At 39.5% G+C, this 12,184-nt stretch overlaps 1 protein-coding gene across 1 annotated transcript in view; it reads left to right on the top strand.

The window, feature by feature from the left end:
* The window catches only part of LOC104542867 (breast carcinoma-amplified sequence 3-like), a gene marked incomplete at its 3' end in the record, with an annotated part of 90,358 nt that overhangs the window by 19,504 nt on the left and 58,670 nt on the right, over positions 1-12,184 (top strand). Inside the window, exon 6 of the mRNA XM_010187325.1 lies at positions 6,201-6,273. Within this exon, the coding sequence (XP_010185627.1) occupies positions 6,201-6,273 (73 nt within the window). The remainder of the gene's footprint in view (positions 1-6,200; positions 6,274-12,184) is intronic.

Raw genomic sequence — 12,184 nt, 5'->3', positions numbered from 1 at the left:
GGAGGAGGAATGTGGTGCAGTATCGGGAGCCGGCCTTGCCCACTGCCAGCTCGGATCCGGTGAGGTTTGATCAGGCCCTGTGCCGTGCTGGAGCAGTTCAGCGGCTCTGGGACCTGTCCTGACCTGGCAGCTACACCGCAGGGATGGTGCAGGGCTTTGTCTGAGCCAAAACCAGGCACTACCTGCCCTTGCCTGGCACTGCAGCGCTTGTACGTGTCTGTGTTCATGGCATGGTTGGTCTGCAGCCTGGATAAGATGTCCATAAAGAATTGGGAGATTTCTGTAAATAACACTGAAAAATGAAGATATTAAGCTCTGCTCTGTGGGCAGATAGTATCTACTGTTGCCTTCAACGACAGATACAGCTTTGATTATTTTCTACACTTGCAATATAATCACCTTTCTGGAGACTTGAGGTTTACACTGTGGCCACATCTTGGGCTTTAAAGGAGAAGATAAAGTTGCATAGCTAATATTCAGAGTATGGGAACCTATCTGTCTGGACACTGTCAACCTTAGAAATGGGAATGCTGTGTCCTGGCACTTTGCGTGCCGTAAGCTGCATTATCTGCTGAGCCATCTGGTTGGCATGGCTCTTTAACTTGCCTACCTCTTCACTTTCCAGTCTGTGTGCCGTGATTGAGTTTAGCATTTATTTATATGTATAGCAGCCTGGGCTGCTGGGCTCTGGATATCTCTGTCTCTTCAGTTAAAACAAGTATACAAAGATGTATTTGAAGACAAATTGATGTGACTTTGTGATTATTAGAAGGGAGAAAATATTGAGTGGTAGATGTAAAACAAAGCTGCAACTCTGCCAGTTAAATTTAGCTGCTGTTCTCTGTGAAGGGAAAGCTATGGTTGGTGAAAATCATTGTAGTTAATGATAGGAACCGAGCAGAAACCAGCATGTGGTGTCTCCCTCCTCCATTTCATGGGATTCATATTTGTGGTGTCCTCACTGCTGCTCACGTTACTTTGTATTGGGCTTCCTCCTCTCACACAACACGTAGTGGCTCTCTGTAGCCACACCAACCTAATTCTTCCTATACTGAGTTCAGCAAGCTTTCTAATTTTTCACTAATTCCCCTAGATGATGCCTTTCTCATTTTTTCCGAGGTGACTGGCTGTGTGAATGCATGCTTGCAGAAATGGTACTGAGTTTCAGTATTCTGTCTTGGCTGTTGCCACATTTGTCTTTTGCTTTTTCTCTTTTGATTAGCATTTCGTGATACTTACATAATATTTTTTATATTTCCATATTTAGTTTTTCTGGAGTAGTTGTGTGTTCCTTGGCCTGTGAAGTCATTAATAAAAAAGATTCAGAGCTCTTCTTATATTTTAAAAAATTCTCTGTGTTTCGACTTCATTTTGAGGCATATATACCTTTGAAATCAGCCCTAAGGAAATAATAAATTTACTTCAGATAGCTTTGCTGTTCTTTTTCCTACAAAATCAGAATATTGCTGCTTTCTGAAGTGAGTTAGTGCTGCGGTTTCCTGTTTTTCATTACTTATCCTAGGTCATTTTACAAAACCCTGGCCAAATACCTGCTTTCTGCCTTGTGCTGTCCCATTTATTAAGGTAGGCTTGCATAGTTTAAAGTTGATCAAGAAACGAGGGAAAGCAGGAGCAGCATTGTGTGTGGTAATTCATGGCTAAAGGGTACGTGATGACGGGCTCGTGTGGTGAAGTTTACATCGGTTCTTGTCTGTAAAACCTATTTCCATGTCTTAGCATTATGAAAATAAATTCTCCCAGGGAACTGAATTAATTTATTGCCACTTTCTAGATTGTGCTTCTCGCAGAAAAGATGATATAATAGTCTTGTGTCTCTCCATGAATTTGACTGCTTAGCCAAATTGACTGATAAGGGAAAAGTGAAAGAAATCAGAAGTAGTGTGTTTAAAACAACTATGAACCAAGGGGACCTCATGGATGAAGAGTTGAAAACTAGAATTAACAGGAAAAGCTAGAATTAATTGGGGCACAGTAGGTTTGCATTTGAAAACGTGAAACTGTTGCAAGTTTAAATCTTGCAGCAGATTTCTCTCTGTTCTGCACTGCTTACGGCTTTGACATCGGTAAAATAAAATTTGAACCTCAAAAGCTGACTCAACTTTACGTGCAGGTACACTTAAAAGAGCTATAATATTGAGGTTGCTTTCTAAAGGAAGGCAGATGTGAGCTTTGTGTATGTTCAACCACTTGGGTGGCTTAGTGGTTTTGAGTCCCTGAAGGCCAAAATAATTGCAGGGTGCGTGTAGCAGAGGAGCCCCACGAGCTGAGCACGCAGGGCACTTGGAGCTCGGCTGGGGCTCTGTAGGTGGGTCGTGCAGGTGTGCATCTTGGTTCTGGTGTGGGTTGTCGTCCTGTAATGGATGTTAATGTGTGTGGATTGTAGAAATTACAGAACAGCATTCTCAAGCATGGCAAGTAAGCCTTTTATAGAGATTATAGGGAAGAATTTTTGAGCATGACATTTTAAAACACAAATTTCTTTGAAGCTGTGTGGACTGACCTGTGTCCCACCGCTTCTGACCACGTCATGTCAATGCTTTAGACCTTAAACTTTCATCATGTTAGACTGGATTCAAACAAGATTCACTCAAAATATTTCTGTGTTCAGTTAATGTGGGACTCTAGAAATGTTGATCTCTAGCAAGTGTTTCAAGGTCATCTTTTCATTTTTTAATATAGAAACTACATAGTTACCAGAGAATAAAACTGTGGTGCCGTGCAGAAGAAAAACCCGTCTTTCTATGAACAAAAATGGGAGGGTGGAATGGGCTGAGGAGGCAGGAGATGTGGAAATCAACTGGAGCTGAAGGGATTCTAGGGCAGTAATGTTGGATGTAAGAAAGAGGTTCGGTGATGCAGGTATTGGAGAGGGACTTTGAGAAGTGAGATGTCTGCATGATGCTGGGAGTTAAGGGAGACAGAATAAGGTGATGCTCCCCGTCTGGACCCCCAGCCCTAAAGGACACCCAGAGATCTGGGCTGAGGACAGCAGCCGTGGTGTGACACGGAGTCACTTCCAGATACTGCTTGGCTACAACAGTGACGTGGGGCGGGATCACAGATGCAAGACAATTTTCAAGTAACAGATAGAAATAAGAGGGGCTTAGTTAAACAGGAGTTGCACTACATTATTAAATGGCTGTGATGATCAGTGGAATTACACACCACGAAGATACACCTCATCGTGTGTATGAGCTATTGCGAAAAAGGTCAGATTTGAGATTTACGCAGTGCATTTCTTACTCAAGGGAAGCGAGGGTACCTTCACCTGGTTTCGAGTAGCTTTTGAGTTCCTGTGAAAATCGCTGGAGTTTCATTTCTATTCTTCAAAGAGGTGTTTCTGCTGCTGTTGTGGTGTTGTTATGGGCGTCATTGAGAGGCCTTGGTAGGCCCAAGAGATACCTGCTCACAGCTTCATCAGAAGTACAGTGCATAAGCTGCTTTGAGCTTGTGTGGATAACCTTTTGACTTCAGCAAGTTCTAAATGTTGATTTGTTTGAAATTTCATTTAGCCACAGATTTTTTTTTTCCCATTTAAGTATACTAACTGAAGTTAGGTTTTTGGGTTTTTTTCAGAAAACATTCATCATTTAACTAAATGGAGCTGTAGATAAGGTGGTGCCTTGTTGGCAGGAAGGACAGTTTTCATTACTTTAATTGTGTGATTTGTCAGGATTTCCAGCTTTTTATAAATGCTGTAGTGTTATATGACAGAATTAAAAGGATTTAGAATAAAAGGAGTTTAAGAAAAAGACTTTGCAACAGGATTTCAGTACTCTTTGTATTTTGCGGATTTAGCTGGCTGTTTTTCATTTCAATCATCCTTCTGCATTTTGTTAAACACTGTGTGGGAGCAGGTGTGTACAACGTCACTGTATCGCACATGCAAATAAACACAATTTTACAAATAAAAATTAATCCACCATAACTTGGGAGATTAAATCCCGTTGCAGAACGAGAAAGGGTTGCCGACTCCATTAAGCATTGCAGAGTACAACACATGTCGCTTTTTGCAATCTCATGAATGGGACCGCTATTAACCTGATTTAATGCCCTGCAGAGTCCTCAAAATAATGATCCTTTCCTGCAGTATTACTATTTACGTTATGAAAGTATGTATTTGAAGTAGAAAATGGATTTTTATTTTTAAATGAGGACCTCGGTCATTACAGACCGAAGCCAGAGGTTGAAGCACCAGTTGTACAAATTGTACACATCTGTATGGTGGGTATTAAAAACTGGTGTTCCTTTAGATTTCGTGCAGTTGTTTCCCTGTACTCCCCACCACCTTTCTTCCCCTTGCTCCTCCTTCTTTGTTGTTAAACTTAGACCTCGACCATGAAAAACCATGAATTCATATCTCTAATATATCCTAGTTTTAAAAGAAACAAATAGAGGTGAATACTTCAGGTAAAATCCTGGCTCTGCTTAGGTCAGTGTCAGCACTCCTGGTAGTCCGCATTTCGCCCGTAGTGCTAGAGCCCAGCTCCGTGACCAGGAGCAAGTGGAGTTCATCTGTTCCTGGAACGGGAGGAAACGGGTTGGGTGCCAGATTCTGCAGGAGACTCTGTTTCATGTGTCAGTTCACAGGTCAGTACGTGCAGTACAGGTATGACTCATAAAAGCCCTGGGAAGAATAGGAATAAAAGGAAAATGCATTTGGCTGGTTTAAGTCACTTGCAAAGCTATTGTTGATGGTGAAATTATTGATGTGACCCATTTGACTTTATAAATACCCAAAAGTGTAGGAGGGAAGACTTATCCTTGTACAGAGGAGGGTACTGAACAGTTTTTGTTACAAATTAATTGCGTGTACCTGAGTTATTAATAATTAACAGAGACTGTTATGCGAAAAAATACATTGTTAATTGTTGTGCCTTTCTGAATAATTGATTTAGTGCAGTACACCAGTATTTGCAAATTAAATTTTGAACAGGCTATATCACTGATATTCTTTATAGATCAAAGGGTTTTGTATATAATGGAGGAAAAAAAATAATTCTGTTATTCACCACACACATACATACCTATAGATAGAGAAATAGATAGTTAAAGAGGCTAAGGCTGAAAGAAAACAGGAAATCCAGTGGTGGTATTGTTGTTGATTATTCTTCAGTTCTTTAAGTTGGCTAGAAAACACACCCATGAATTTAATAAACTTTATTCACAAGTGAAAAAGAGATTTTTTTTTTTTAACTCAATTTTAGTTTTATTTCTGTTGATTGTAGCAATGAGGCAAAGGTTTCAAAACTTCTGAAATCCCATTTTAAGAAGCGTGGCATATTTAGCAAGTGGATGGTTCTGGAGCGGAGGCGAGTGCAGTTTGGGCAGGCAAAAGCCTGGTTTTCATTGCCTGGCTCTGGTGGTGGAACCCGCGGATCCCAGAGCAGGCAGCAGGGTCTCAGCAGCTGAATCGGGGCGGAGGAGGAGCCCGTGCCAAACTCTGGGGCTGCGCTGGTGTTACCTGGTGAAGCAACCTTAAAAGTAGATGGGACGTGGTGCTGGAGCTGTGTTTTCAACTTGAGGGAATATAGCAGGTGTAGTCTGAGTCTTGCTGGAGGTTGCTTTCTCTTCAATCACTTGGTGGCAAAACCTACTGAGGGCTGTTTTGATTGTAATCTGGTATTTCGTTAGGTGCAGGGCACGGGCTGTAAGCATGGCCCTCCTTTGGGCAAATGCTGGCAGCCCAGCTTGTCCCAAGCTGAGGAGAGCGGCTGCTCTTTGCTGTGCTGTTACGGTTCATGCTCTTAGACTGCACTTACACCTCAGTGGAACAAGTTGGAAACCAATGTGTGAAACCCACACTGAGCTGGTGACAGCCCTATTACAGACTGCTTCCATAAAACAATGAAAAGTGAGCAAGTGTTACTTGTTACAGTAACAAAATCCGTAACCCCAACTGAAATGAATAGAAAATAGCTCCAGAATCCTGGCCAGATTTTGCTGCTTGTTTTGTTCCTCATTGCTGTCTCTTTCAAGAACAGTTCTTCAGTGTTCATGACTGCCTGCTATTTGTATTTCTATCACTAATCTTGTCTAGGCTGTGAGCTTTGTATTGTATTCGCTATCCTTTCAGCATATTGGGCCCCCACAGTGTGCACGTGTGTACTTCGACACACAACACAAACAGCACATAGTGATTTGCTTTTTCTTTTTTTTTTTGCTTTTCCTCTTACTAGGTGCTCAGAAATGTGATAATTTTTCTGAAAAGCGGCCTCTTCTTGGTGTGTGCAAAAGCATTGGATCTTCTGGGTAAGAATGCTTTTCGTGAATCAAGTCTTTATATGTAGTTTGTAATGTCATCTAAGAAAATGCAGTAGATGACATCTGTAAAGCTTTCTTCCTTCACTGCTAAATGGAATAACAGTGTGAAGTACTTGTGAAGTTTTTTTCAGTGTGTCAGCACACATTTGCCTATGACTTTAGCTTTTTAGAAGGACTAAAAAAATAGAGACCTGATATAAAATAGATGAAGAGATATTTGGGGTTTGTTTTGTTCTCGGTGTAATCACAGTTTTATGATTAGCCTTTTTTTGATATTTGTCCTGGTCAGTATTATTACTGAGAAGTGTATGAAGTAATATCTGTTTCCTAAAAAGTAATTAAAAGTTGCTTGCAAGCAGCACTCGTATACCAAATTAATTACAAGCACCAAGGAATTTCGTTGTTACAGCCACTCACTGTTTATTAGCAGGATAGTTGTTAAATCTACTTCTTCGAGTTGGAAAAACAAGTGAACAGTCTCGTGCTCCCAGCACAGTATCATTGGATCACTCCTCTTACAAAATAAAGTCTTAAGGTATTTAATGTCTGTGTTAGATGCGTTGATTTGGATGATGCAAAGTATTTATATCTGTACCTATAGGAAAATACTTCCTTTTCAAGGGTAATCTTCTACACAGAGATTGAAGGGCTAAAGAGTTGAAGTAAATCTTCTTACAGTAGTAAAACTAATTCTGTGCCACACCTTTTCAATTATGAATTTAACCGTGCTGGGTGTGGAGGAGGACTATCAAAGCTCTAGTTTTCTCTATATGTATCATTATGTGTTAAACTGGACTATTAATGTTACCTGTCTTAAATGTTTAAAACAAAACCCATGCTGGATAGAGAAGTGAAATGTGTACCTGTTGATGTGTTTACTACTTGCAAAGCTGTTTATGGCACCTTTTCTCCTTCCTCCTCCCCTAAGTGTCTGTAATCTTGTGAATTACTTTTTCTAAATAAAAGTGCATGTAATTGGTGGTGCAAATACTGCTCTTCTAGGTCTTTCTGTCTTAATCCAAACAGTGTATTTATATATGTAAAGGATGTGTTGGATGGAAAAAACCCTTTTCTTCATACCTTTGCTTTGGAAGTTGAGATACCTGAGAAATGAAGAAACTGTAAGAGCTGTTATTTGCACTGTATATTTTATTCCCCAGTTCATGGGAGTACTTTAAAGATCATTGGTAGTTTTTGCTTTTCTGTAGAAAAAACAAAAAGCTTGTATGTTTTCAAAATGAATGGATAGATTTGTGTTACCACTTCTCAGTAGATAAATACCTGCAAATAAAGAAGTTTAAATTTGGCCTCCTGCTGTGACCAGAACACACCACTGCACACCATCCAAAAAGAGGCTGCTACAGGCTTTTGTTAACCCATTTAATGAAGAAGCAGTTTGCTCAGGGTGGTAAACCTCCTGCAGAGAATGGTGAAACACTTCTGCATTTACTGTTCACTGCAAGTTAGTTTTGAAAGGCCCTTGCAAATCACCTCTTTCATCAGTAGCTTGCAGATGAAGAGTTCTTGGATAGTTTGCCCTCAGCTGGAGTCACACTCCTTTAAATTGGCTCAAGCGCCACACTTGCTTTTTCTTCTCTTTACATCCATAGATCATTTGATCACACTAATGTAATAATTGTTATGCATAAGGAAGGTTTGGTGTAAGACACTCAAACAGCTGTGTCACAATGGCTTCTGAACCCGAATCACAATTTTAGTTCTGTTTTTAACTTGAGGTTTTACGCTTCACATCATTTCCTGTATATCTTAATGGTTGCAGACAGATACAACACCTTGTTTTATCTTGTATCAGAAGAAAATACCACATTTATTCTAGAGGATTTATTTCAAAGCACTTGATATATTCACTGCAGTCATCTCCTCACCTACTTTGGAGATTATGCTGGCTATGGCATGAAATACTGCAGCTGTCAGCACGCTACTGAAAACATGTGGGGAATAGGAGGCCTATTCTGTCTGCTGCAATGGCAGGTGAAATAATCGGTGAAATGATACAGCACTGACACTAACCAGAAAGGTAAACAGAGCATCTGAAAGACTGGATGATTTTCTCAAAGGCAACTAGTCCAAAGCAGATCCCCAAGTGAAATCCAAGTCTTCCAGCACACAATCTGTGATGCTGATACATTTAAACTACGTTGTCTTTCTTGAATATAAACTGAACAAAATCTCGTGAACATGATTGTGACAATGGGGCTGATATCCAGAACTATTTTGCCAGCATGAGTCCTCCTTTTCTCTTCCTCCTCACTAGGACACTTTTTTAAAAGGAGAAGTGTGTGAACTCCTGGAGTGACTCTGCTGCTTCCAAGAGTCCTCTGGCTTGCTCCCATTCCAATGGTACACAGGTTATTGGCTCAGATCTGTCAGAATCATTTACCAAGGAGAGGGATTCTGGGGAAATCAAGTTTGACTTCTTCAGCCTTGTTCATAATTTGGATTTTCCCTGGCAGTTCTTCAGAATTTCTGACTTGTGGTTGCTCTGCTGACATTTGCAGCTGTTGTTACACTTTACCTGGAACGTCCCTGGTCGTCTTGACATTTGCAATTAAGTTTTTATTGTTATCTGTTATTGATAAATAAGGGACATGGACATTTTGGAAAATTCAGTGTTTGGCACTATGACTTACTGTTGAAGAATATTTTTGGACCCTGCTGTGTCTGGAGGCAATACTCTTAATTTAAATTATTTTCCCTGGCAAACATTTATGTAGAATCCACTTTCAGTAGCTTTTTTAGAAAGTGCTTTGAAGTTAATTTTTTGGATGGAAGGTGAAGAATAAGTACATTTTAGACCTGACTTGTGATAAAAATCTAGTAGAGTATTAGCTCTTCATTACAGTTTAGGACTTACTATAAATTATCACATGCAGTTCTTGACTGTAGAAGAAGATGTGTTAAAGAGCTATTAATACTGCGTGTACACAGTTCTGCGTGCTTGGTGAGTGATCGTACTTACAAATGTGTTGATGTTTTGTGATTTTATGGAGTCATGTTTGTACGTCCCGATGCATTTTAAAAATCTTTGAGAAATTTGAATTCAACAGGGATGAAAATTACATGAGCAAGTTCAGAGTATTAGAGATGCTAAACCACTAAAGTAATACAAATTTGATAGAACGTAGCTTTTACCTAGTTGTGCTGCACTGTCATTTCATAGTATGTACTCTCTTAGGACTGCATCAATGAGATATTGACACGTTCAAGCTAGGAGCTGGGATTTCCTGGTTCTGACCACTAGTCTGCATTAGTGGTTGCCATCAGGAAAGTCTTCTCTTTTCCTTCAGCTGTAGAGTAAATACACTATAATGAGGAAAATACGATTAAAAGGTTCTTTTCTTTAATGTAAAACACTTGTCAACCTGGAATCCAAATAATTTTCAAGTAGTCATGAGTTAGTAACTTCAGAAATACCACTTACCTTAAATAACTTTAGTGTTTTTCACTCTCTCTCTAATGTACCATGTATTTTTAATGGAAAGAAATTAATGAGTAATTTTGCCTGCGATAATTTGCTAGAAATTCTTTCCTTGAATATGAAACAAATATGGGTATAAAAGTACTTAATGTCAAATAATGTTTGCCTAAAAGAAATATTTAAATTTGTTTTATTCCTGATTTTTTTTCATTGTCATTTACACACTGAAAGATCTCTTTAGTAACAGAAATACAGTAGTTTGCCCTGGAGATTCAGTAGTGTTTTACTGAATTGCAGATTTTTGACAGCTCTAAAAATGTTAACTTTTAGTCTATCTCCCACAGATTTAACAACGCATTCCCTTAGAAATCAACCTCTGAGTAACTTGGTGTGTGGGTTGTGTCTTTTGTAATGCAACCTGATACAGTAGTCAGTGATACAATATATGCTGATAAAATGTACATCCCTTAGAATATCAGTATTAAGGTCTTAACTTTCAGTTTAATACTTCTTGACTTTAAGTCTTGATTTGTGACTGTCATGGTTGAGAACTTGCTTTAAAAGAACTTATTTTAGTTTATCTAAAATTTTAAACTTTGTACTTTGAAATTAATTTCTGGCATCTGCTTCATGTAAAAATTCTGTAGAGAGAGATTTGCTCCTAACCTCAATCCTTGTATTTTACCAGGGAAGATGAAGTTGTTTTCTGAACTTTTGCTTTGTATCCGAGTTTCTGACTAGGTTTTGGTACACACATTTTTGTATTTTAGAAGTCAAATTTTCCATCTAGTAAAATGACTGAAATGTCTAGCGTGGTTTCACTATATAATCTTTTCAAAACAATAGTTTTCTCAGCTCCCAAAAAGGATGCAGTCTTGACACATAAATGGGAAACAGATTGTGTTTTTTGGCTGATCCTGCTATGCTGGTTTAGATGTTGGTCCAGTCAACTTTGGTCTTAGATTACAAGATTTGCAAATTAAAGGAAAACCAAAAAGGAAAGAACATCTGCATGAATTTTCTTTTGTAGTTTTGTAGCGGGGTGCTTACTTTAATCTTGGTGATAAGACAAGCAGGTCTTTACATACACCCAAAACGAAGTGATGGTTTTTGCTGTGTGTTAATGACTTTTCTGGGTGGAAACATTGAGATTGGTAATCTGTGAATTGTACAGAGAATTTCTGCCACCCTCCCTCAAAAAAGTAGTAGCGGTGGCCACAAGCTGCATGGCAAAACCAGTCAATGTGTGCTGTTTGGAGTTACTCGTTTAAAGATAACTGCTTAAGACCAATTTCGTTAAATGGAAATATATTCCTGTTTTCCCCATGTGCATCGTTGAAACCATAGTTAGGGACCTACTGGACCTGTAGAACACCTTTAAATACACCAGAGAAGTCCAAATACATTAGACACGCTTTTTTGTCCTGCTCAGTTGTAAACGTGCCAGTATCTTTCAGTAAATGCTTTCGTTTAGGTATTGGAGAAGTTTATGGGGAAATGGACCAGTATAGTTTTGTTTTGTGGTAGATTATTAAGGAAGAAATCATGGTTTTGAGAGTGATTGCAAATCCGTCCTTCAGTAGATGATCTAGGTAACAAGAAGGGTGATGGAACCGAAGGGACCATTGCCGGAGGAAAAAAAAGTGTGTGTAGCTGCAGAGAAAGGGAGCAGGGGCAGGAAAGAGAGAGCTGAGTGACTGCAGTGTCTTACATAGGAAACCACCCCTCCTGAGTGCAGAACGTTTGAAATACTTTAAACCCTAGTTATCTACCTCTCCTGAAATGCCAAGTGTTCTGGTGACTCAAGTGTTTACCCTATCATGCTTAATTATGAGTTTCCAGACTTTCTTTCTACTCTAAAGATTTTTTTTCCCTTTTGTTTTCCTTATTGGCTAAGCAGTTTCTCATACGTAGGGGAGAGAATTCTTGTGATGAATGCATAGCAGTCTAGCTAAAGGATTACAGCAGGGCAGGCTTTAGACCGTAGTTCTGTGATTCGCTGACAGCAAAGACAACTGAAAATTTCCACTCACCTCGTCTGCTTGTGCTGCTGCTTTCGGCATCCCTGGGCTGTGTCACTTCAGCTGGTTGCAGAACCGTACGGTAAAGGAGATGACGGAAATAATCCAAGTAAAAAATAATGCTCAAATTCTGTTTATTAATGACACAGATTATTTCACCCACCTGGTTTATGAACAACTACATGCAAAATTGCAAGGTGTACCTGAGAACATAGCCAGGTGTAGTATAAAGGTGGAAAGGAGCACAGAGGTTGGAGTTTCTTAGATTGGCTTTGCTGCTGGAGCTGCTCAGCCACGCACTGTGGTCCTGCTTGCTGTAACGCTGTATTTTGTTGTCCATCCCTCTTTTAACGGAGCAAAACATGGAAGGTAGAAATCCTCCAAGTGATTTGTCACAGTAACCACGTTTCTGGTTAGCAATATTTCATCTTCTGTTAAT

The sequence above is a fragment of the Mesitornis unicolor genome, unplaced genomic scaffold (genome assembly GCF_000695765.1).
Source record: "Mesitornis unicolor isolate BGI_N332 unplaced genomic scaffold, ASM69576v1 scaffold11796, whole genome shotgun sequence".
Taxonomy (NCBI): Eukaryota; Metazoa; Chordata; class Aves; order Mesitornithiformes; family Mesitornithidae; genus Mesitornis; species Mesitornis unicolor.
This window is presented reverse-complemented; position numbering and strand designations above follow the sequence as displayed.